The following is a 23634-nucleotide window of genomic DNA, read 5'->3' as shown; positions in this document are numbered from 1 at the left end:
AAGTAATTTCCCTCTGGGGTTTGGGGTATACTAAGCCAAAGAGTGTGAGAAAAGAGGCCAAGTTCCTCCCAGACTTGACCTGGTCACAAAATACGTAGCTCTAGAGCTAAAAGGGGACCCTTTAGTGGAGAGAGAGAGGGTTCAGTGCCACTGTCCTCTGAACCTAGTAGCATTTTGTTGTTATATGTAAAATAACAATAACAATAATGATTATAAAAGTAGCTAATGTTTATGCAGCACTTTAAATTTTGCTAAGCACTATGCATATGTGTTCTATTTTGATATCCCCCACTCCAGATGGGAGCCTGATTCTCTTTTTAAAAATGAATTTGTTCTTCAGACAAATATAGATCTAAATAATTGAAGGAATATTAATTGCTCATGGGTAGGCAGAGCCAATATAATAAAATATGACAATATAACTGAAGTTAATTTACTTAGGGTTATACCAAACTATCAAAGAATTATTTATAGAGTTAGAAAAATAATAACAAAATTCATTAAAGGAACAAAAGATCAAGAATATCAAGGGAATCAACCAAAAAATGGGAAGGAAGGGGGCCTAGAAATACCAGAGAGCAAATTATACTACAAAGATTTAATCATGGAAACAACTTAGTACTAGATAAGAAATAAAGTGGGTGATCAATGGAATAGAGTAGATACACAATATACAGGAAAAAAATGAGCACAGTAACCTAGTGTTTGATACACCTAACAGTCCAAGCTATTGCTGCAAGAATTCACTATTTGAAAAAAAAAAACTGCCGAGAAAACTGGAAAGAAGTCTGCAGAAACTAAGCAGAAAGCAACATCTCACATTGTATATGTAACAAGATAAGCTCCAGTGGGTACATGATCTAGACATAAAGGGTGATACATAAGTAAATTAGTGGAACATGAAAGAAATTGCCCATCAAATCTATGGATAAGGGAAGAGTTCATGACCAAACAAGACATAGAGAGGTTTATGGGAGGAAAAATTATAATTTTGGTTATTTAAAATAAAAAATGCACAAATAATAATGTTAAAATTAGGAGAAAAGCAGAATATTGGAGGAAAATCTTTGCAGCAAATTCGTTTGATAAAGGTCTCATTTCTCAAATATATAGGGAACTGAGCCAAATCTAGTAAGAATAAGAGCCATGTCCCAATTGATAAATGGTCAAAGGATAGGAACAGGCAGTTTTCAGAAGAAGAAATTAAAGCTATCAATAGTCACATGAAAATATGCTCTAAATCACTAATAGGTAGAGAATTGCAAATTAAAACAACTGAGGTACCACTTCACACCCATCATATTGGCTAAGATGAAAAGGAAAATGACAAATGTTGGAAGGAATATGGGAAAATAGGTACACTAATGCACTCGCTGTGAACTAGTCCAACTATTCCGGAAAGCAATTTATAACTATGGCCAAAAGCTATTAAACTGGGTATATCCTCTAGCCTAGGAATGCTATACCCCCAAAGAGATAAAATAAAAAGGAACAAGACCCACATATTAAAAATATTTACAGGAGCTCTTTTTGTCATGTCCAAGAAATGGAAATTGAGAAGATGTCCATCAAGTAAGGAATGGCTGAACAAGTTATAGTATATATGGGTGTGATAAAACAGCATATGCTATAAGAAATGATGAAGTGGTTTCAGAAAAACCTGGAGAGACTTATATGAACTTATGCAATGTGAAGTGAGGAGAACAATTTACATAGTAACAGAAATATTGTAAAGATTATCAGTTATGAAAGACAGTAACTCTGATCAACACAATGACCCACTACAATTCCAAAGGACTCATAATGAAAATGTTATTCACCTTCCAACAGAGGACTGATAGACTCAGAGTGTAGAATGAAGCATATTTTGTTCTCTTTCTCTCTCTCTTCTCCCCGCCCCCAACATGGCTAATGTGGAAATTTGCTTTGCCTGATTTCATATTTATAGTGTTTTGTATTTCTTGCCTTCTCAATGAGTGGTAGAATGGTGAGAGAAAGGAAAGAATATGGAACTGAAAATAAAGTTGAATGAAAAAAATTAGAATGAGTCTCTTCCCACTGCCAGCAGGCATGTTGTTACTTGAGCCCAGGGTATATGGGGCAATAGGACTGAGTTTTCTATTTTTCAAACTATTTATGCTAAGACCCTGCAGTTCTAATTTGGGATTTTAAAAGACCTTCCTGGGGTCTACCAAGTGACAATTTTATTTTGTGAACAATCTTATAACTCTCCCAGGAGAACCCTAATACTCAATTTTGGGGGTCACTTAGATTTCCCCTAGAAAAATGAGCCAATTAGAACACTGTTGTCCCTGAGAAGGTGAGTGCTGGTCTCAGAGGCTAAACTCCATCCTCTTTATATGTAGAAGGGTGATATTAAAGTGGAACTAGTGGAGAAAGTGTTTCTGATGACCTAACCCAGTAGGTATAGCCTGTAAGCATTCCAACACCACTTTGGTTGGAGGGTTGGGAATAAATAAAAGAAAACACAGATCCTTTGCACTCCACAGAGATACCTGATGTTACATATTTATATACAAAACAGTAGCTATCCCATGGAGTACTTTTTTGAGATAGGTCAGTTTCTGGATTTCACCTCATGCACAATCCATGGCTATTGTAACAAGTAGATGTATAAAAGTATGTCAAGCGAAGCAAGGAATAATAGATAAATGGTCAGCCTTGGAGTCAGAGAGATTTGGATTAAAGTTCCACTTTTGAAATTTGCTGGCTGTCTAACCTTTGGCAAGTCAGTCAACCTCTCAGTGCTCTAGGCCTCCTTCTATGGCTATAAACTGCAGAGTAGTACATAGACCCCTAGACTGGAGTTCTGTATTTTGATGAAGTCATAGGTTAGGAAGTATATCTCTATATAAATTAAGATATATGTGCATATCTATATATCATTCTCTCTCTATATGCATACATATATAGATAAAAGTATGTGTACATGCATATATGTATATTTAAAAAATAAGAACAAATCTGTTTTTTATTTTGGATACATATTTACTGAAATAGATATATATATAAACTTAAAGGCTAAATATGTTTCTTATCTATTTGCATTAATTTTTATCTTTGCCCATTGATTTCCTTCTTATGGCAATGTTGTCCAAATGGACCTGACAGCCCTGAATGATTCTATAATTCTTAGTATTAACTTATAGATCCAACTAGTATTCCCAGTTACTCAAACTTTTCTTGTTCTCCCCCTTTCTGAAATCCGAACCTTTTCAGAACTCAAGTTCCATATAGTTTCCTTTTCAAAAGACAATTTTCAGTGAGAGCTTTTTACATTATACATGTAGTGTATTGATTGTTAGTAGTTGGCTTATTTCAGATACAGGCAATTGTGTGTGTGTGTGTGTGTGTGTGTGTGTGTGTGTGTGTTTTAAATGTATGTATGGAGGAGGAAGAAAAATGAGAAAGGAAATAATTAACTTAATCTAATGCTAATGTAAGTAAGATTATAATTGTAGTTTTATTTTAATTTTTTAATATGTTAGAGCACTCATGTACTCATTAGATCATTTCTGTACCTGGAACAGACCTAATAGTTCATGAATAGGAATCCTGTTTTCTTTACAAGTCACTAACCTATTATTTTATTTACCAAATATTGACACAATTGTCATTAATATAGATATGATACACTAAGTTTTTTTCTCATTTTTCTTTACAAATTTTCAGTTATCTTGAATACCTAAATTTTGTGATTCTGAATTCAGAATCACATCGTATCAATTTTAGGATACAGAATACCCAAATGAATGTTTTGTCAATAAACACTGTATATTGAGAAGGCCAACTATATTTTTCAAGCGTGTATTTTTTATGATACAAAATTGGTGTCTATGAACAAAACTCTGTTCCTAGTTGGCAACTTAAATATCTGGATTAGAATTTAGCAACATATGTTGATAAGTGATTTCTCTCTGGGCATTGTTTAGAAGTAAGTTGTTATGCTTCTCAAAGGACAATGAGCCCCTGAAGTTCATAGATAGAATACTTTTAAAATAACTTTCAAAATAATTTAATTTTACTTGCATGAAATACTTTACAATACAATATGAATCACACTAATGCTTATTCAAATAAAATTTAAAATTCTAGGCTACATACTCAGGCTCTGTGAGTGGAGTGGTTTCATTTGGTTCATTTATTGGGCTTCCATCTTCATGACTGGTAATTCTTTCATCCTCTGTTCTCATTTCCACTATTGGCTCTTTTGATCCATCTTTCCTAAAAAGTATTGAAAAAAAATCTCAACCTGCATAATGTAATCAAAATATCATTCATTTTGTGACACAGCCTATATCCCAAAGAACACTATTTCCAGATTTGTAAAACCCCGAAGAATTTGTCTCTTAACTAAGTTCCCAAAAGATTCTGGCTCAGTATAGAAAGGAGAGAGAAATAAAGTTGCTAGAAATATATAACTTGTTAGAAAAACGATTGCAACAAACAAAGCATTCAAAAGTTATGAATAGCACTTTTTTCCCTTATGCAGCAGCTTTCTGGATATTGTAGGTATACATCTTATAAAGAAGAAACAGATTATAGCATCTGAAGGCTAAAAAAGAGATCTTCTAATTCAATCCTTTCATTTACTGATGAGGAAACTATAGGCCAGGGAAGTGAGGTGACCTGCCCAGGAAATCATTGGCAATGTGGGAATTAGAGCCCAGATTCTCTGACTTCTAGACCACTGTTCTTACCAATAGATTATGCTGAGTTTTCTAATAGTAAGCAAGGTTAAGGCACTTCCACGTTCTATGTGCCACAGTTGCTAAAATGGCTAATGCAGTCTTAGGTGGCATTAATAGATTCAGGTTAAATCAATCAAGGGAAATAGTTGCCACTTTTCATTCTTCATGGAAAAATCATCTTTAATATTAAATCATATTCTATATGTCTCTCTATAGAGTGATACTCCAAGGCCTCATCATGGTGTGGTGAAGATTCTGAGTTCTCAAAAGCCATGCTGGTAGAGCAAAAGAAGAAGCTTTTAATATGATCCTGGAAAAAGACCAACAATCTCCTGAGCATCAGCCTAGCTAAAAGCATGAAGAGGCTCATTACTGTACTTGCCAGCAGGAGAATTATTTGGCCATGGTGACACATAAAACAAAGAAAGATGCAAAACAGCCATCAGTCCTCTGAAGATCCCTTTTACTTCTGCAGTGGTGATGGCAGCATAATGAAAAAGAGGCTAGAAGGTGCAAAGAATAAGACAGGTTTTAGACTGCCTATAAATATTAACCACTTGGGATTCTAATTATGAGATTCGTGTCCAGTGACCAACAAGGTGCCACACCCCTAAAGGAATTGAATCATATTAAAAATAAAATTCTTACTTTTAATGAAACTAGCGAACAAAAGTAAGTTGCATGTACATGGAAGGACAGTTCACAGGTCCTCTTTGATGAGGCAAATAAAGGAGTTATGAAATTGGTTTTATTATGCATCCAAAAGTAAAAAGAAACATCATCTTATGAAATATTTGGTCATCTCATTGCATTGTTTATTGCATTTATAAAAAAAGACTATTATAAAGTCTAAAGTAGTTTAAGCACCAACCTCTGTTGCAGAGGGTGAGGAGGTGGGAAAGTTCTACAGGTAACATAAGAATGAATAAAAAAAAATTAAGTGTGCAAAGCACTGTATGGAAAACTTCTGGGAAACAAAGAGAAAAATGTCTCTGCTTTCAAGCAACTCATTCCTTTCTAAAAAGTTTTCTTTTAAAAATAAGTTTTTATTGATATCTTCTTTTTTTTTTACATCATCATAGGTGTCCCCAGTATTCTTCTCCCAGAAAGCTAATCCTTGTAACAAACAGTATTTTTAAAGAGGGAAAAAAATCAGGACAAATGATTGATACATTTGAAAAAGTCCAAGAGCATATGCAATGTGTAACACCAGTGGAACTCCCACCTTCACAAGGGGTGAGTTTATGGTGTTTTCTCACATCTTTTCATTTTTAAGTCCTGCTTGATCTAAATTTGCTTTTGTTTTGGTGTGTGGGTTTTCCATTTACGTTGTAATTAGGGTTTATATTGTTTTCTTGGTTCTGCTAACTTCACTCTGCATTATTTGATGTAGATCTTTACATATTTCTCTGCATTATTCCATACATCACTTCTTACAGCACACTTAAGATTCCATTACATTCACATGCCACAATTTCTCTAGCCATTTCACAATCAATAGCATCAATTTTGTTTCTAATTCTTTGTTATCACATGAAGTCCTTTCATAAATATTTTGGTGTATATGGAGAATTTTTTCTTGTTGATAGTTTCCCTAGGATATAAGCCCAGGAATGGAACCTCTGGTTCAAAAAGTACAGATATTTTAGTCACTTTACATAATTTCGAATTGCTTTCAATGGCTGTACCATTCCATAGATCCACTGACAATATTTTACTGTGCCTATAATTCCACAACCCCTCCAACATTAACTACTGCCATTTTTGTCAACTTTGCCAATTTGCAGACTATGAGATGGAACCTCAGGGTTGTTTTGATTTGCATTTCTTTTATTATTAGTGATTGGGAGCATTCTTTCATGTGGTTGTGAATAATTTGCAAGTTTTCTTTTGAAAACTGACTGCTCATATCTTCTGACCACTTATCTATTGGGGAATGGCTATAAATTACATACAAATATATGAATCTCTCTATATGAATTATATATAATATAAATAAAATTATATATGTACACATTTGTTTATCATGGATACCGAACTTAGATACAAAGATTTTTTTTTCCAATTTTACCACTTCCCTTCTTACCCTAAGTTCATTGAGTTTGTCAATACAGAAGCTTTTCAGTTTCAGTTAATCAAAGTTATCTATTTTAACTTTTGTAGTTGCAGCTTATTTGGTTAAGAATACATATCCTACCCACAGAAAGAAGATGTAAATGATCCTCTCCCCTGATTTTTTAAATGAAATGAATTTCAATATTAAGATCAGATTTAGAATGTATTGTAGAATATGGTGTAAGAAATTGATCCAGACCTAATTTCTTCCAGTCTGCTTTGCAGTTATCCCAACAGTATTTTTAAAATCAAATTAGGAATTTTTTTCCTAGGTAATTTATGTTTTCTACTTTATTAAACACTAGGTTATTGAGTTCCACTATTTCTAATCTCCATTGTTCAATCTGTTCTACTGATTGATCTTTTTGTTTTTAACTAATACTATATAGGCTTTTTTTTTTTACTAATACCATGTAGTTTTGATGACTGCTGCTTTATGATATAGTTAGATGTCTGAAAGTACTAATCCCTCTTCATCCCTATTTCTTTTAATCATTTCCCTTGATCGTCTAGATCTTTTGTTCATCCAAACGAATTTTATTATTTTTATCAAGTTCAATTAAGTATCTCCTCAATAATTTGATTGATGTATCATTATAAGTGATAACTTCCAAAAGTGATTTGGAAGCCTTGTAATTTTTATCATATAGGCATGGCCTGTAGAAACATAAGCACTGAATATTCTCCCAGCTATTTAAATTATTCTTGATTTCTTTAAAGGAGTACTTTTGTCATAATCTTTATAAATCTTTTAACGTGTTTTGGTGTGGGGCATCCATCTCAAGATATTTTATGCAGTTTTTGGTTTTCAGTTTCTATTATGGCCTCTTGGATTTTGTTATTATATAGAAATTCTGTTGGGTTTTGAGGGTTTATTTTGTAGCCTACAACTGTGCTGAAGCTATTAATTGTATCAATTAGTATCTCTGCTGACTCACTAGGATTTTCGTATCATCATATGATCAGCAAAGAGGGACAGTTTTATTTCCTCTTTACCTATCTCTATGCCTTTAATTGCCTTCTCTTCTATTATTGCTGTTGCTAGCATTTCTAGAAATATTAAATAAGAGGAGGTAGAGTGAGCATCTTTGCTTCACTCCTGAATTTATTGGGAAAGGTTCTAGTGCATCTCCATTGCATATGATACTTGCTTTTAGTTTTAGATAGACGCTTGTTATGATCTTTTCAAAAAGGTCCCTCTATGTTCTCTACCTTGCAGGGTTTTTTTTGTTTTTTAGCAAAAAAGAGTACTGTACATTGAAAATGGCTTTTGAAAATTTGTTGAGATGATTGCATGCCTTTGAATGTCTTAGTTTTCAATATGATTAATTATATGAATTATTTTCCTAATGCTGAACCACCTTTGCATCCTTGGTAGAAATCCCACTTACTGATAATGAATATTTCTTGGATAAATCACTGTAGTGTGTTTAATAGGATTTTGTTTAAAATCTCTGAGTCAATATTCATTAATTTTATTGGCCTACAGCTTTCCTTCTGTGTTTTATGCTAACCGTGGTTTAGGCATTAGGACTATATTTGTCTTACAAAATGATTCTAGTAGGGTGCTATCTTTCTCAGTTTTTGAGAATAATTTGTAAAGCATTGGTACTAATTGTTTGAGAATAATTTGTAAAGCATTGGTACCAATTGTTCTTTTAAAAGTTTGATAGAATTCTGTGAATCAAGACCTAGGGTCTCTCCTCCTTCCCCCTGCTTGGGTAATTCCTTTACAGCTAAATCTATTTTCTTTACTGAGATTGGGTTATTTAAAATTTTTATCTGGCCTTGTGATAGTTTGAGTAGTTTATATTTTTGAAGGTATTTAATTCTTTTGTTTTCTCCACTATGTTAGCATATAACTGTGTGTAACATATTCTGATTATTCTTTTCATTCTGGTTTTGTTGTGGCTTCCCTTGCTCATTTGTTATTTAATTGATTGCTTTTCTTCTATCTTCTTTTTAATCAAATTAGCTAAACTTTTATTGATTTTATCAGTCTTCTCAGAGAACTAGGTTTCAGTTTTAATTATTTCTCTGGGGTTTTTTGATTTCTAATATATCTATTTCCCCTTTATTTTTAAGAGTCTCCTCATTTATGCTTATTTTATGTTTGTTTACTTGTTGGCCTTCTAATTAAAAAATTCATTATTCATTATGTTAATCCTCTCATTTAAAATTTTGTTCATATATGTTTGTAGAAATATGATTTTTTTCCCCTGAGGAATTCTTTAACTGCATCCCAGAAATTTTGGCACATTATTTCATTATTATCACTTTCTTGTAATTATCAATTGTTTCAATGATTTGTTCTTTGACTCACTCATTAGTTAGGGTTTTGTTGTTAAGCTTATATTTGGATGTATGTCATTTATTTATGATCCCTTAATCAATGATTATTTTTACTGTGTTATGGTCTTTAAAGAATATATTTATTATTTCTGCCTTTTTACATTTGTTTGCAATATGTCTGTGCTTTGGTTAGTTTTTTTTAAAACTTCCATGATGCACTGAGAAATGTATATATATATGTATATATAACATATATATACTTTTGTAATCTCACCAAGAAAATACCACAAATCTTTTAGTTCCAGTTTCTCTCAGAAATTTGTTCAGTTTCATATATTCCTTTTTGTTTCGCTTTCTGTTAGATTTATTTAAAATGGAGAGAGGGATATTGAATGGATACTGAGGGATATCACTGTTATGTTACTGTTTATGTCTTCTTTTAGCTCAGTTAATTTTTCCTTTATGCATTTGGATATGAAGGTATTTAGAGTGTATAACTTTATCACTGATTTGGTTTGATGTCTATGGTTCCTTTCAGTATAATGTAGTTTCCTTGTTTATCTCTTTTTATTTTTTGAATGTTAGTTTTCTTTGTCAGATAGCTTGATTGAAACTCCTGCTTTTTTGAATTCACTTGATGTATGATAAATTTTTTTCTATCCCTTCACTTTTAATTTATATACAAATTGTGGGATTTTATTATCCAATTCGTCACTTTTCCATTCAATTGGATTGATTCATGTACATTTAAAGTTATGAGAGTTATGCTATTTTCCTCCAATTGTCTATATTTTTTCAAGTTATGATTTCTCCCCTTCTTTTGCTCTATACATAGTACTATTTTTTGAGTTATTGTAGCTTGATCTTTTTTAAGGTGGCCCAATTACCAAGAGTTCTCTTCTCCTCACCACCAATAGCCCCTCTCATTTGTTATATCTTTCCTTTTGGAGCTTTACTTATTAATTCATTTTTCTTTCTTATTTTATCTATGTACTGAATTCTTGCCTTTTTTCCCCCTCAGTTAGTTAAGGTGATTTCTGCTTTCTTTCCTCCCCTTCAACTAGTCTTGTTTATTACTTTTTGTATTTCATATTTTTGGTGCCCGCTTACAGAGAAGCTTTCTCTTACTCTTTTCATTATCTACCTTCCCTTTTTGTCTAGATACTCATTCTCTGGCTCATGAACTTTATAATTATATTTATAGGTATACATGTGTATACCTATAAATATGATTATAATGATTTGACATGGGGACATCACACTTTCCCATCTATTCCTCTGCTCCTTTCCCTCATTTCATGCACCCTTCCATTTTGTAAATAGTGCCACGAAACACCCAAACATTGATTTGGCCATAGGGAGGGTGTTGCCAGTTTCCGTTCATAGTGACCCCTATCCTCCTTTTCATTGATACCTCCACCTGACTTCTGCCTTCACCATTGTCTCCTTGTGGACACTTAGAAAGAAGTCTCTACTGTCACTCTGTTGCTGTTGCTCTCCTTGTCTGGCATATTAATTTACCCTTCCTGAATTTCTTTTATCTGGAGTTTTTGAAAAGCAAATAATGTCTGGTTTTCTTTTTGAGAATGCTCCAAATACCTCTTTATTATTTAATATCAGTCTTTTTCCCTTTATGGTTAAGCTTTGATTTGCAAAAAAACCTCAGATGGGGACATAGAGTCAGACATGACTGAAATAACACAACAACAGAAACATCTAGAAAGGGAAGCAGCAATAATTAGAGTCAATATGGCTTCATCAAGAATAGGACATAACAAAGTAACTTCATTTCCTTTTTTGGGCAGAGTTATTAATTTTATAGATGGAAGAAATTCTATAAATAGTCTATCTAGATTTTAGGAAAATTTTCACAAACTATTTCATGTTAATTTTATTAATGATTCAATGTCAACATAGCAGGGATATTGATTAACATTTTGACCACTGATTTAAGTAAAGGTGTAGATAGCATGCTCATAAAATTTTCAGATTACACTAAACTCAAAGGATGACAATGATAGTGTACTGCATGGTAATATACTGGATGACAGAATGAAGATACAAAAAGATGCTGAAAGCATTGAGGTGAATCCAATAAAATGAAATTCAGTAGGGACACATAAATTCTTATACTTGAGCACAAAGAAAATCAACTTCACAAGTACAAGATGAAAGAGGCATGGTTAGCTAGCAGTTTCTCTGAAAAAGATCGAGAGGTTTGAGTAGAATATTAGCTCAATATGAATCAAGAGTGACACGTAATAGTCAAATAAGCTAAAGTGATTTTGGACTTTGGCAAGATGTATTGCTTCTAAGAATGAGGAGGCAATAGTCCTTTTGTAGTTTCCCCTTGTCTGACTTCATCTAGAAAACTGTGTTCAGTACTGGGCACTACAGTTTAAGAAGGACTGACTGCTGGACAGTAACTGATAATCTAGACAGTGTCCAGAGTATGGAAGTCAGGAAGTCAGCCCTTGAGTTTCTATCATATGAGAATTATCTGAAGCAACTGGATATATTAATAGGGAGAAGAGGAGAACTGGTTATCTTAAATATTTGAAAGCCTGCCATGTAGAGAAGGGAACAGATTTGTTCTGTTCTACTCCAGAAAGAAGAACCTGTGTAAAGAACTTTCCTGATGTTAGGAAAAACTTCCCAACATTTAGAGCTGCTCAAAAGTTGAATGGGCTACACTCAAGAGGTAATGGATTTCTCCTCTTTGTAAATCTTCAAGTAAAATCTGGATAACTACTTGTTGGATGTAACATAGTGTAGAATCCTTTAAGTTATGGGTTACTAGACAGTGTTTGAGGTCAGTTCTCAAATTTTGTGATTATATAATTCTTTGATTCTGTGAAGATACCACTAATTTATAGAAATATAATTATAACAGTGAAGAAGGTAGCATAAGATGCAACAATCTTACTAGAAAAATTGACAACTCAGTCCATAAAAAATAGTTTTTGTTTTTATGTGTTCCGATATTGCTTGAAATAAATAACAGGTTAGAAACAGAGATTAAGATGTTTAAAAATGAATGTATGATACTCACAAATATGCAGCTTTTCCATCTTCTAGATCTTTACTTTTGCTGCTGGCACCACTTTTCTTTCCACACATTCTTCTAGTAATGCACATTAGCAATCCACATTGTCGGATAAAGAAGCAGCTAACATCAGTTACCACAAAAATTAGTAGAAGTGCAGCAACTCCTATGCCAATGATTGCACCAAGTCCAAAGCCATTAAAAAGCGTGTCTTAAAAATAAGCAAAATATGACATTTTAGAAACTTAATAAGGAAAAAAGGAGAATATATTTCGATAAAAATTAGACTAAAATTCAGGAAAAAAATTACTTTGAGATTTCAATTTCATGATTATTGGAGAATAAACATCAAATTTTAATGAACATTTTAAAACAACTCATTAGCAAGGCTTTGGAAAATTCTTTGTGAAATTTCTTTTGGAAAATACTATTTTTTTTCCTAAAAATACATCATACTTCTTGGGGTTGATAATGTCTTTCCTAAACCTGGTACATCATTAAATTAATATTTTTATCTTAAAAGTTTTCATCATTACAATGTCAAATATTGTTAAGAATATGAAGTCAATCAGAAATTTGAATTAAAGTTTTATATGGAATGATTTAACTTTTACTCCTTAAATTTGCGAATATGTTTGAAAACTGTTTTAAGAGAAAAAATATTTTAAAAGGAATGTCTCTACATATTTTAAAGCCAAGTTCCCTTTTTACCTTATTTTTAGAATAAATTTTTGTCTACATATCTTTTTAAACTTTTTAGATATAACAATGCTTAGCCCACCGACAAATTTTGGAAATTATGTGAGACAAATAATTGACCACTGGTTGTGATTTCTGACAGGCACCATGGGTAAGTAGGAAAGGGGGCATGCATCATGTGACAAAGGGTATAGTGTATATCAATCCTTTTAGTGCAACATGGATAACCTTGGCATCTTTGGGATATGCAAATTATTTTCGTGGTGGGAATATTCAGCAGGGTAATAATGCATCATTCATTTCTGGTGCCTCAGTTTACCTTTCTTTCTTTGGAACATGACCAAGATTAGAGGTCTGAGTTTTGTCACACAAAATTAGCTTTTATAGATACCAAGCTTGAGACAATAGAAATGTTATCAAATACTGTGGCTCATGCTAGTAAGTATCTTGTTTTCTCAGTGTTCCGAGACCAGATTAGTTTCCACAGAGAGCACGCTATAATAACAAGAATGTTCTCCGAACCTGTGTATCCAACCACAAATATCTTGTTCTCTGAGTGTTACATAGTTGTGCTGATGTTTTTCCCCCTCCCACATAGTCCCCTCTCCCATGCACCCACATGCAGGATTCTCGGGGTCAGACATGTGAGGGAAGTGGGTTAAAGAAGAGGAAGGGTTAGGTGTGAGAAGGGGGAGGGGAGGGAAGTGGAAGGAGTGGAGGGGCAGGAAGACCTCTCTGCCGATGGTTCCCTTTCCTTACTTTTGAGAATGAGGAACTCATAGTGCATCATTCTTTTTTTAAATAAATTTATTTATTTTATTACATTTTAAGTTCCTGTTTCCCTCTCTCCCTCCCCAACCTGCACTAGAGAAGTCCATTATTTTGACCATCACCATCAAATTAGGTCTCAGTTACAGCAAATGTCAAAATCTAGGTTTTTCTCTTCATCATGGCTCATTTTCTTGTTATTGCTCTAGCTCAGAATCACAGGCTCACAAAACTGCAGTCAGAAGAAACCTTAGCAATCGCTAACTCTAACTACACCCCCAAAAGAATCTGTTACAATACACTCAAATTGAGTTTGCTTGAAGCCCACCATGGAGGGGGAACTTGCTTCTTCCTAAAGCATCTCATCCCATTTTTGGATAACTCTAATTGTTGGGAAATTTTTCCTGCCTTCCGTTTTAATTTTTTCCTTTCACAATTTCTTTGCATTTTTCTTCATTCTTCTCTGTGCAACTAGGCAGAACAAGTCTGCTTCTGCATGACAGTTTTTAAAGTATATCAAGTCAGTTATAATGTTCCTCTGACTTTTTTCTTCTCCAGGTTAAATATGAACATTTCCTTTAATGTATCATATCTTACTGAAACCAGACCCTTCGACATTTTGGCTACAATCCTCTGGAAATTCTCCAGCTTGTCAAAGGAGAGGAAATAATAGATTTAAGAACAATTATAGAAATAAAGTCCCCAAGACTTGGCAATTGCAATTGGATGCAGAGAACTTAAAGATTCTATGATTTTTAACTTTGCAATTGAAAATTTAGGCAGAATTTTATGTAGAAAGTGAAATCTGAATTTAATTTTAGAAGTTGGGTAAGCTGTGGTATGCCAAGAGAAGAGCAAAGAGCACGAAGATGGGAATTGATCTGGTATGCTATGAGGATGGTAAGAAGACTGATCTAAATGAAGCAGAGAGCAAAGGGAAATTAGGTTTGATAGAGAGTAGGATCAAGGTATAAAAGCTCAGTGAAGGAATTTAAACTTGATGTGGTAGACAACACAGCAAGTTTCTTTATAGCATACTAAATGAGAAGTCATACTTAAAAAGTGAGTTTTAGGAAGATATCTGGAAGCCTATTGAAAACAAATAGGGGAAGTAAATCTGTCTTTGAACACCAAGCTGGAAAGAACAGTGAGCTGGTCTAAGAATCTAGCTTTTTAGGTTAGTGTGGCTATGATAATAGTCATTCAGGGGTCAATTACGGGTGGAGTTGCTAAGGTTTGGCATCGAGACAAATGAAAAAAGAATCAAGTCAAATTAACATCAACATATACATTTGTGGTTGTTGTTCAACCAGCCACATCTGACTCTTTGTGACCCCATGGACTATAGCAGACTAATGCTTTCCATGGGGTTTTCTTGGCAAAGATTAACTAGAGTGGTTTGCCATTTGCTTCTCCAATCAATATATACATACCACACAGAGACCACAGGAACACACATAAGTAATACATGAGTGTGTTTATGTGTGTGTAAAATCAAAGCCTATAAGCCTTCTCATAGGCCACGTAGCCTCAAGGCTGCAGGTTCTCCACCCCTGACCTAGGTATACATAGTCTTTGTCCTTAAGGAATCTATCCACAGTCTAATTGGAGAGACGAGGCATAACCAAAGTTATTAAAAATATAATTGTTTTATGAAAATCAGAAATGCAAGATGTGCCCTAGAGTAATATAGGATTAATTATCAAATTAATATGTACTATGAGTTCAGCTCCATTACGGACTTTGAATAGTTCACAGAGGAGAGACTTGAAATAAGAAGAATCAAGATGGAATTGTTATGTTGGAAGGGACCTTAAAAGTCATCTAATTCACCTGCTTTCCCACTTCAGGAATCCTGTCTATGTTTCTATTAAGTGATCACCCAGCTTTTTCTTGACCATGTCATGATTGCAAGGTAGAGTCTCCATTTTTTTGGGACAGTTCAGTTTGTTAGAATTTTTTTCTCTTGAAATCAAACTGAAATTTGTCTTTCTTTAACTTCTGCTCATTTCCTCCTCTTCACCTCATTTATGGATCCAGTCTTGGAACTATACAGATTGTTTATGTGACATTCTTCCAAATATCTGAAGATGACTCTTATATTTAAGTTTTAGCTAATTTTTCTCTTTTCTGGAGTAAACACCAACAGGTCACTCCACTATTCATCGATCAATCAATTAACTCATTTATTTATTTATTCAGCACTTATCAAGGACCCTTGGTATGCTATATGCTATGCTCCAAACTAGAAAGAAAAGAAAAAAAAAGAAAAGAAAAAAGAAAGAAATAAGTATCTGCCTCCAAGAAACTCATATATTCCACTAAGAGGAAACAGCACATATGAAAACCAAATCTAAAAAATAGCATGGTGTGTAAATTAACTATGACAAAGAAAAATAAATTTATTGACATACTAGAAACTTAACACCTTCTATCTCTCCAAAAATATTTAATGTGGAATAATATCCTATTTTTGCTATAATCACCTGTTTTTACATGATTTGGCATTGAGTTCAGAAGATTTTAAGAAATATTTTTCTTTATTTTACTCATTCATCTCATTTTTAAAAAGCATTTTTATTTAAAGTTTTGGGTTCCAAATTCTATCCCTCCTTCCCCTCCCCAGTCCCTCCCTGAGATGGTATGAAATCAGATATAAGTTGTACATGTGCAGTTATGTAAAACATTGACATAATAGTCATTTCCATAAGATTTTGATATAAAGTTATAAGGGACCTCAGAGGTCATCCAGTTTAAGTTCTGTTTTTTACCAATGAAGAAAATATATATGACATGAAATCAATCATTCATTTACAGGAACATAGCTAAAGATGGGGAAAACTGGCCTACTTTAGTTTCATCTAGCCAAGGTCAGGGAGTACTCACAAACTATAGTCCTTTTGGTAAGATGGAAGATCACCAGAACTTAACATTTATCCTTTCACAATTACCCTCCGGATCCCTAGATGAAATGCCAATGTATGTAGAAAAGCTGTTGATTTTCTGTAGCCTTAAAACTTACTGAAACAACTAGTTTCTTCACTAATCTTCTAGGATTTAAAAAGTAAAACATTATGTTATAAAATAGGTGGGATAGTTTCATCTTCTCCTGGCCTATCTTAACAGTTTTTTTCCCCTATTATCTTATGGCTATTGATAACATTTTTAGAATTATGTTAGATAACAGTAGGGATAAGGGGGGATCCTTAGGTTCAAGTGTTTTTCCACTGCATATAATATTAGCTTTTGGTTTTAGAGAAATGTTTTTAATTATACACATAAAGAGACACATACACACATATACATATACCTACATATATTCATTAAGTGAGTGTCTTTTTATATCAGCATGATTACTATATTGTAGTACTATAATTTCTCCCAGAATCCCTCCCTTCTCCCCTTGTTTTCTCATAACCATTCAAATCATGCTTGAACTTTACATATTGTTACATTCACTTATGATTTTTGGTGTGTGGTTGTTTTTTCCATTTATATTTCTTTGATTTCTGTGTATATTGTTTTCTAGGCTCTGCTTATTTTACTCTGCATCAGTTTCATGTAGATCTTTCCATGTTTCCCTGTACATATATATTTTTTACAGATAGTAATATTCAGCTAAATTAATGTACCATAATTTATCTATCCATTCCATAATAGAAGGGAATCTACATTGTTTCTAATTCTTTGCTATCACATAAAAGGATTGCTTTTTTTTGAGGGGAGCAGGCAGGTGTAACCAGAATGGCCTTTGTTTTCTTTGAATGACTCAGCTTACCTCATTGAGCCTCTGGACACTGTGGCTTGCTCTTCCGGGGCAGGAGGCCCGGGGAGCATGCCGGGAAGCAGACAACTTCCTGTGTGATGAGTCATGGGGCTGGCTGAGGGGAGGTGTTAATGTCTATGCTAGGGGGAGGGGCCAACTCAAGAACCAATCAGCCCTGGTCATTCGGGCGGAGCTTGATGATGTCAAAAACCCTATAAGAGGGGAGAGGACAGCTTGAAGATCCTCTCTTTTCCTTTTCCGGTTGGAGCCAACGACAGTTACAGAGGCAGTTACGACAGTTACGTCAGTTACAGCCACAGCCATAGCTGAAGCAGGAGCTGCCAGTAGCAGAGCTAACCTACGGGAGAAAGCTGAACAAAGACTTCAGGCCATTACAGCGACAGTTACAGCGACAGTTGGAGCCAGAGGCAGTTACAGAGGCAGTTACGACAGTTACAGTTTCAGTTACAGCCACAGACACAGCTGAAGCAGGAGCTGCCAGTAGCAGAGCTGACCTACGGGAGGAAGCTGAACAAAGACTTCAGGCCAGTGGGTAATCTTATTACCATCGAGGGGGAAGCATGATCTTGCTTTACGCAATCATGCTTCTCTGTAGCCTCCTGGTTACTCTTGCAAGGTGTACTTATTGGGCCTGGAAGCTTTTGATCAACATATCAAAATGGGGCTTCTGGTTCATGGGTTGGTTACTGTGGAGCCTAAATAAATGTTTTGATTCTTCTGCCTTCTACTTTGAGAGTTTCTTATATCCGGCGGTTCCGAACCTTTCAGACATGTTTATGATCCTCTTTGAGATTATAAACTCTGCCCTCCTGATACATTTGGCGTCACGAACAGGATCGCTAGGTATAAGATCTCTATTTAGAAGCAGAACAATTTCAGAGGAAGAGATGAATATCCCAGGATGGGAGGATCCATTTTATTCCTCCCTAGCAAAAGAATTGGCTAAAAAAGCTGGACCCTGTGAAAACTGGGAACCAAGGCTACGGAGAGGAGATCCTAGGGATTTGGAAAAGTGTTTACGAGAAGTTGGGATTCAGTCAGGGGCATCACTATCTAGGCAAAGCTGGATAGTGTTATCAGCCTACCGGCTAGTATACGAAAGATTGAGATTAAGTGAAAGACATGGGGGCACTCCTACCCCACAGGAAGAAGAGGAATCTCAGATAGCAGGAGACCAAACTGACTCAAATGAGAACTTTTCTATTAATGTGGCTAAGAGCAACAGGAGACCAAAAAAGCCCAGAGTGCATTTCAACCCAGCCCAGAAAGAGCCTGACTGCCTGCTTCGTCCTAGCCATGGTGGCAGAGGAAGTGAGTGGGGAGAGAATGAGACAATGTTAGGGGCTGAGGCACAAAACACTACTGGGGTTCAGGATGTGCCTCACACAGAGAATAGGAGATGGTTAAATGATCAGACAAGGGCTCGACCCATACAAAGGAGGAAGACAGAAACCCGAGGTGAAGATTCAGTTACAAGGGAAATTCAGGAAGATTTCTCACCGCAAGAGGTCACAGATATTTTGAGTAGATTCAGCCAAAGAATAGGAGAACCATTGATATCTTGGATGGTAAGACTCAGTGATCAAGGGGCCGGTGGAATATCAGTAGATGGGACAGACTGCATGAGATTCATAGGTATCAGCCATGATCCTCTAGTTCAACAAGCTTTTAGGGAACATCATCAGCAAGGAGATGGTGATAGCAGGACTACTCTGTTGGCATTAGCCGCTGTGGGATGCAATAAGAGATATGCTACTGATTCTGTGTGGCCCACTGAGCACAGACCCTGGTATTCACTTAGAGATTGTATCATGAGACTAAAGGAGGAGGTAATGAAGACTGCCATTATGACAGGAACTGCAGACAAATATTACAATGATTCAATGGAACTGCCTCATAGGAATTTAATAATTAGGACAGCTCCCCCTGCTTATAAACAACTAATTTTGAATTTATTACTTGGAGAAGTAGGGAGCCGTCTTACAACAGTGATAAATAAGATTTTACAGTTATATGACTTAGGTGACTGGGGAAGGGATAGATCTCCTCAAGAGAGAAGGGTGAATAACCAGCAAACTTGGCGCCAAAGGAGAGTAACAAGGAAAGAAATGTTTACTACTTTATTGAGAGCAGGGGTAGGTTTTGAAATGATAGATGGAATTCCAACCAATGAATTATATAGAATGTACAGAGATAAAGGCCTTGATAACAGGAGAGATAGGGAAATCAGAACTGCTCCTGCAAATGCTACAGATGTTGAACCTTCAAACCCAAGTGAATCATATGAAAGGGAATACTAGGGAACAGGCCGAGCCCCAGTCCAAATTAAGGAAATACACAGGCTGGATTGCAGACCTCACATTAACTTGACCATATATTGGAAAAATGGGTCAAGTACGGTAACTGAGGCATTAATAGATACTGGGGCTGAGGCCACCCTTATTTATGGAAATCCAGACAAGTTCAGCCATGGAACTCCTATTACCATCACAGGACTAGGAGGGACTGAAATATCAGCCAGACAAGTTAAATTGATGATGAAAATTGGACAGTTGCCCAAGAAAGAATATAGTGTGGTTATTGTGCCTATTCCTGAATACATCATTGGAATAGACATTTTGAAGGGTATGACCTTAAATTTACCTGAAGGGAAATACCAATTTGCTGTGAGGAAAATAGGCATTAATGCAGTCTTAGTGGGGAAAATCAAGATGGATCCAATCACTTTGCCCGAACCTTCTAAAATAATTACTTTGAGGCAATATCGTGTGCCAGGTGGGCAAGATGAAATTGCCAACACTATAAGAGAATGTGTTGAGGCAGGAGTGTTAGTCCCTACAACTACTCAATGGAACAACCCTGTCTGGCCAGTCCGAAAATCAGATGGAACATGGAGGATGACAGTAGATTATAGACAGCTGAACAAAGTGACTCCTCCCTTGTATGCTGCTGTCCCAGACACGGTTACTTTAATAGAGAGAATACAAAAACATGAAGGGACTTGGTATGCAGTTATTGATTTGGCCAATGCCTTCTTTACAATCCCAATAGACCCCAAGCAATGGAATCAGTTTGCTTTTACTTGGCAAGGCCGACAGTATACATTTACACGCCTGCCGCAAGGATATATTCATAGCCCAACTATTTGCCACAGGATTGTAGCTGAACATTTGGATGAATTAAAGTTACCTGGTGTACAGCTTACACATTACATAGATGACATCATGATACAGGGAAAGAATATAAAGGAGGTGGAGGAGAGTTTAGCATTATTAATTGACCATATGAAAAGCAAAGGATGGGAAATCAACCCCGCAAAGGTTCAAGGGCCAGCTCAAACTGTAAAATTCTTGGGGATACAGTGGAATAGAGGACTGCGAGAAATTCTCCCACAAGCTCGACAAAAAATCCAGGATTTTCCCACCCCTACCAATAAGAAAGAGGCCCAAAAGTTCATAGGGCTGTTTGGTTATTGGAGACACCACATCCCACATTTGGGACAGATTTTAAAACCCTTGTATAAAGTCACCAGAAAGAAATATGAATTTGACTGGGGACTTGAACAAAGTAGAGCTTTTGAGGAAGCAAAGGCTGCTATTCAATTAGCTCTAGACTTATGGCCTATGCAAAATGGGCCAGTGGAGTTACAAGTGACTGTACAAGATGACTATGCAAATTGGAGTCTGTGGCAAAAACAACAAAGCCGAAGTGTACCTTTAGGCTTTTGGTCAAGGAAACTGCCCTCATCTGGAGTGCAATATACACCTTTTGAGAAGCAGCTGTTAGCTGCATATTGGGCTTTAGTAGAAACTGAGCAACTAACTCTGGGTCATGAAGTGGTATTAAGGCCTGGAATTCCAATTATGACTTGGGTAATGAGTACCCCAGCTTCTCACAGAATTGGACATGCACAAGAGGCAAGCATAATCAAATGGAAGTGGTATATTCAGAATAGGTCCAGAGCAGGCAAAAATGGAGTTTCTGCTCTACATGAATCTGTGGCGAACATTGATACTGAGAGCAATGAAAAGCCCCTTGAATCTAAGCAACAGATGGTACCATCCTTAGTGAAATGGAATAATGGATATGACGGACTAAATGAAGAACAGAAGAAACATGCTTGGTTTACTGATGGGACAGCAAAATATTTAGGACAGAAGAGACATTGGAAAGCAGTAGCCTATAACCCCTGTACAAGGAGAACTCTGGAAAGTTCCGGGATAGGTGGAAGTAGCCAATATGCTGAACTGATGGCAGTGCATCAGGCCATCAGAGCAGAGAAAGGAGGACAGTGTCATATATTTACTGACTCGTGGGCGGTAGCTAATGGATTAGCTACGTGGATGCCTATATGGAGGAATCAGAATTGGGAGATTCATGGCAAACAAGTTTGGGGTAAAGAGTTATGGGAAAATATATGGGACATGTCTTTGGTTACAGATCTGTCAGTTTTTCATGTTGATGCTCATGCAACCCTGACCACACCAGAACGTGAGTACAATGCACATGCGGATCGACTAGCAAAGATTGCTACTGAATGTATTGTCCCTACTCCGACTCCAACTGATGACCCAGCCTTAGCAAGATGGGTCCACCAGACTGCTGGCCATTTAGGGGTCCAGGCCACCCATCGATGGGCACAGGATCGAGGTATCAGTATTTCTCATGCGTTGTTAAAACAAATAACAGAGGAGTGTTGTATATGCCAATTAGAAAAAGAACGAACTCTTCCTAGGATAGTTACTGGAGAAATAGCAAGGGGAAAAGTTCCAGCCCAAATTTGGCAGATAGATTATATTGGCCCACTACCCCAGGATAAAGGATGTAAATATGTATGTACGTGTGTTGACACCTATTCAGGTGTACTAGTGGCTTGTCCTTATAAAGACGCAACTCAGAAAAACACCTGTAAAACTCTAGATATTGTAAGTTTATATTATGGAACCCCAATGCAGATTCAAAGTGACAATGGGTCACATTTCAAGGGCAAAGAAGTGAAAAGATATTGTGTGTTGAATAATATAGAATGGATATATCATATTCCATATTACCCACAAGCATCTGGGCTAATTGAAAGAATGAATGGATTGTTGAAAGAACAGCTGAGAAAATTAAGCTCAAATAATTCATATCGACATTGGAAGGATAATTTGTCTATTGCCTTACGTAATTTGAATAATAGGCCCTTAGGGGGGAGTACACCTCTAGCCAGAATGATGACCCCAAATCTGCAGATCAGAGAACAGCAAACATGTGAGATCCAAAACATTGAATTTTGGACTGTGAGGGAAGATGTCCCACTACCAAGTCCAGGAACACCTGGTTCAGCAGGATATGATTTACATTGCATAGAGAATTTTAGGTTAAATAGGAAAGAGATAAGAAAAACCCCTACTGGAGTATGTATGAGAATCCCCAAGAATCATCTTGGACGGATATTACCTAAACCAGGATTAGCGGCTCAAGGAATACATGTATTGGCCGGAGTGATAGATTCTAATTATCAAAAAGAAATTGTTGTGACACTCCAGAATATGGGTAAAAAACCTGTACAATTTTGTAGAAATGATAGGATGGTTCAAGTCATTATTATCCCCTGTGAAAAAATACCCTTTGTGAAAACTGACCCTCCTCCCAAAATAACTACTAGAGGGGCAAAAGGGTCTTGCTCCATTGATAGAATAAAGTCAGGAGCTAAGGTATGGGTAAAACGGAAGCCAGATGATATTCCAAAGGCTGCAGAAGTTATAGCCCATGGGAAGGACAACACTGTAACAGTTGTCTATTCAGGGGAAAATAATTACCAGATCGTACCCCTGAACCATATATTTTACCGTGAATAGGTTATAATAATAGATTCACAGACTATTCTTTTTGTCCTTTGTTTTGGCTAACCTTGTTGCTAGTTTTGTTTCCTTCAGGCTTAAGCACCCTGCACTTTCCGGTGACTGCCTAAGCATGTAGCATTCTTGGAATTCCTGCCAGCTCGTTAAAGAAATGACCTCTGGAATGGGACTTTTTGGGGGCAGGGCCATCTCTACATCCAATTTCAGCATGAAGAAGCTATGGAAAATGAGACCTTCACCCCTCACCCCAAGATTTTGAGCCCCAATCGTTCAAGGGGGGGGGGGGTGGAAATGATGATAGTGTTCTGTTTACTTATTTTGTGTTATCCTTGCTGTGTTGTTTTATTGTTATGATATTATTGATCCTAT

General features: G+C 35.9%; 1 protein-coding gene across 1 annotated transcript in view; it reads right to left on the bottom strand.

The window, feature by feature from the left end:
• The window catches only part of NCAM2 (neural cell adhesion molecule 2), a 295617-nt gene that overhangs the window by 5380 nt on the left and 266603 nt on the right, over positions 1 to 23634 (bottom strand). The window contains exons 16-17 of the mRNA XM_036744902.1: positions 12172 to 12376; positions 4126 to 4245 (exon numbers count right to left, since the gene is read on the bottom strand). Of these exons, the coding sequence (XP_036600797.1) occupies positions 4126 to 4245; positions 12172 to 12376 (325 nt within the window). The remainder of the gene's footprint in view (positions 1 to 4125; positions 4246 to 12171; positions 12377 to 23634) is intronic.

The sequence above is a fragment of the Trichosurus vulpecula genome, chromosome 2, assembly GCF_011100635.1.
Source record: "Trichosurus vulpecula isolate mTriVul1 chromosome 2, mTriVul1.pri, whole genome shotgun sequence".
NCBI lineage: Eukaryota > Metazoa > Chordata > Mammalia > Diprotodontia > Phalangeridae > Trichosurus > Trichosurus vulpecula.
The sequence above is the reverse complement of the archived record's forward strand: the minus strand, read 5'-3'. Positions and strand labels throughout refer to the sequence as shown.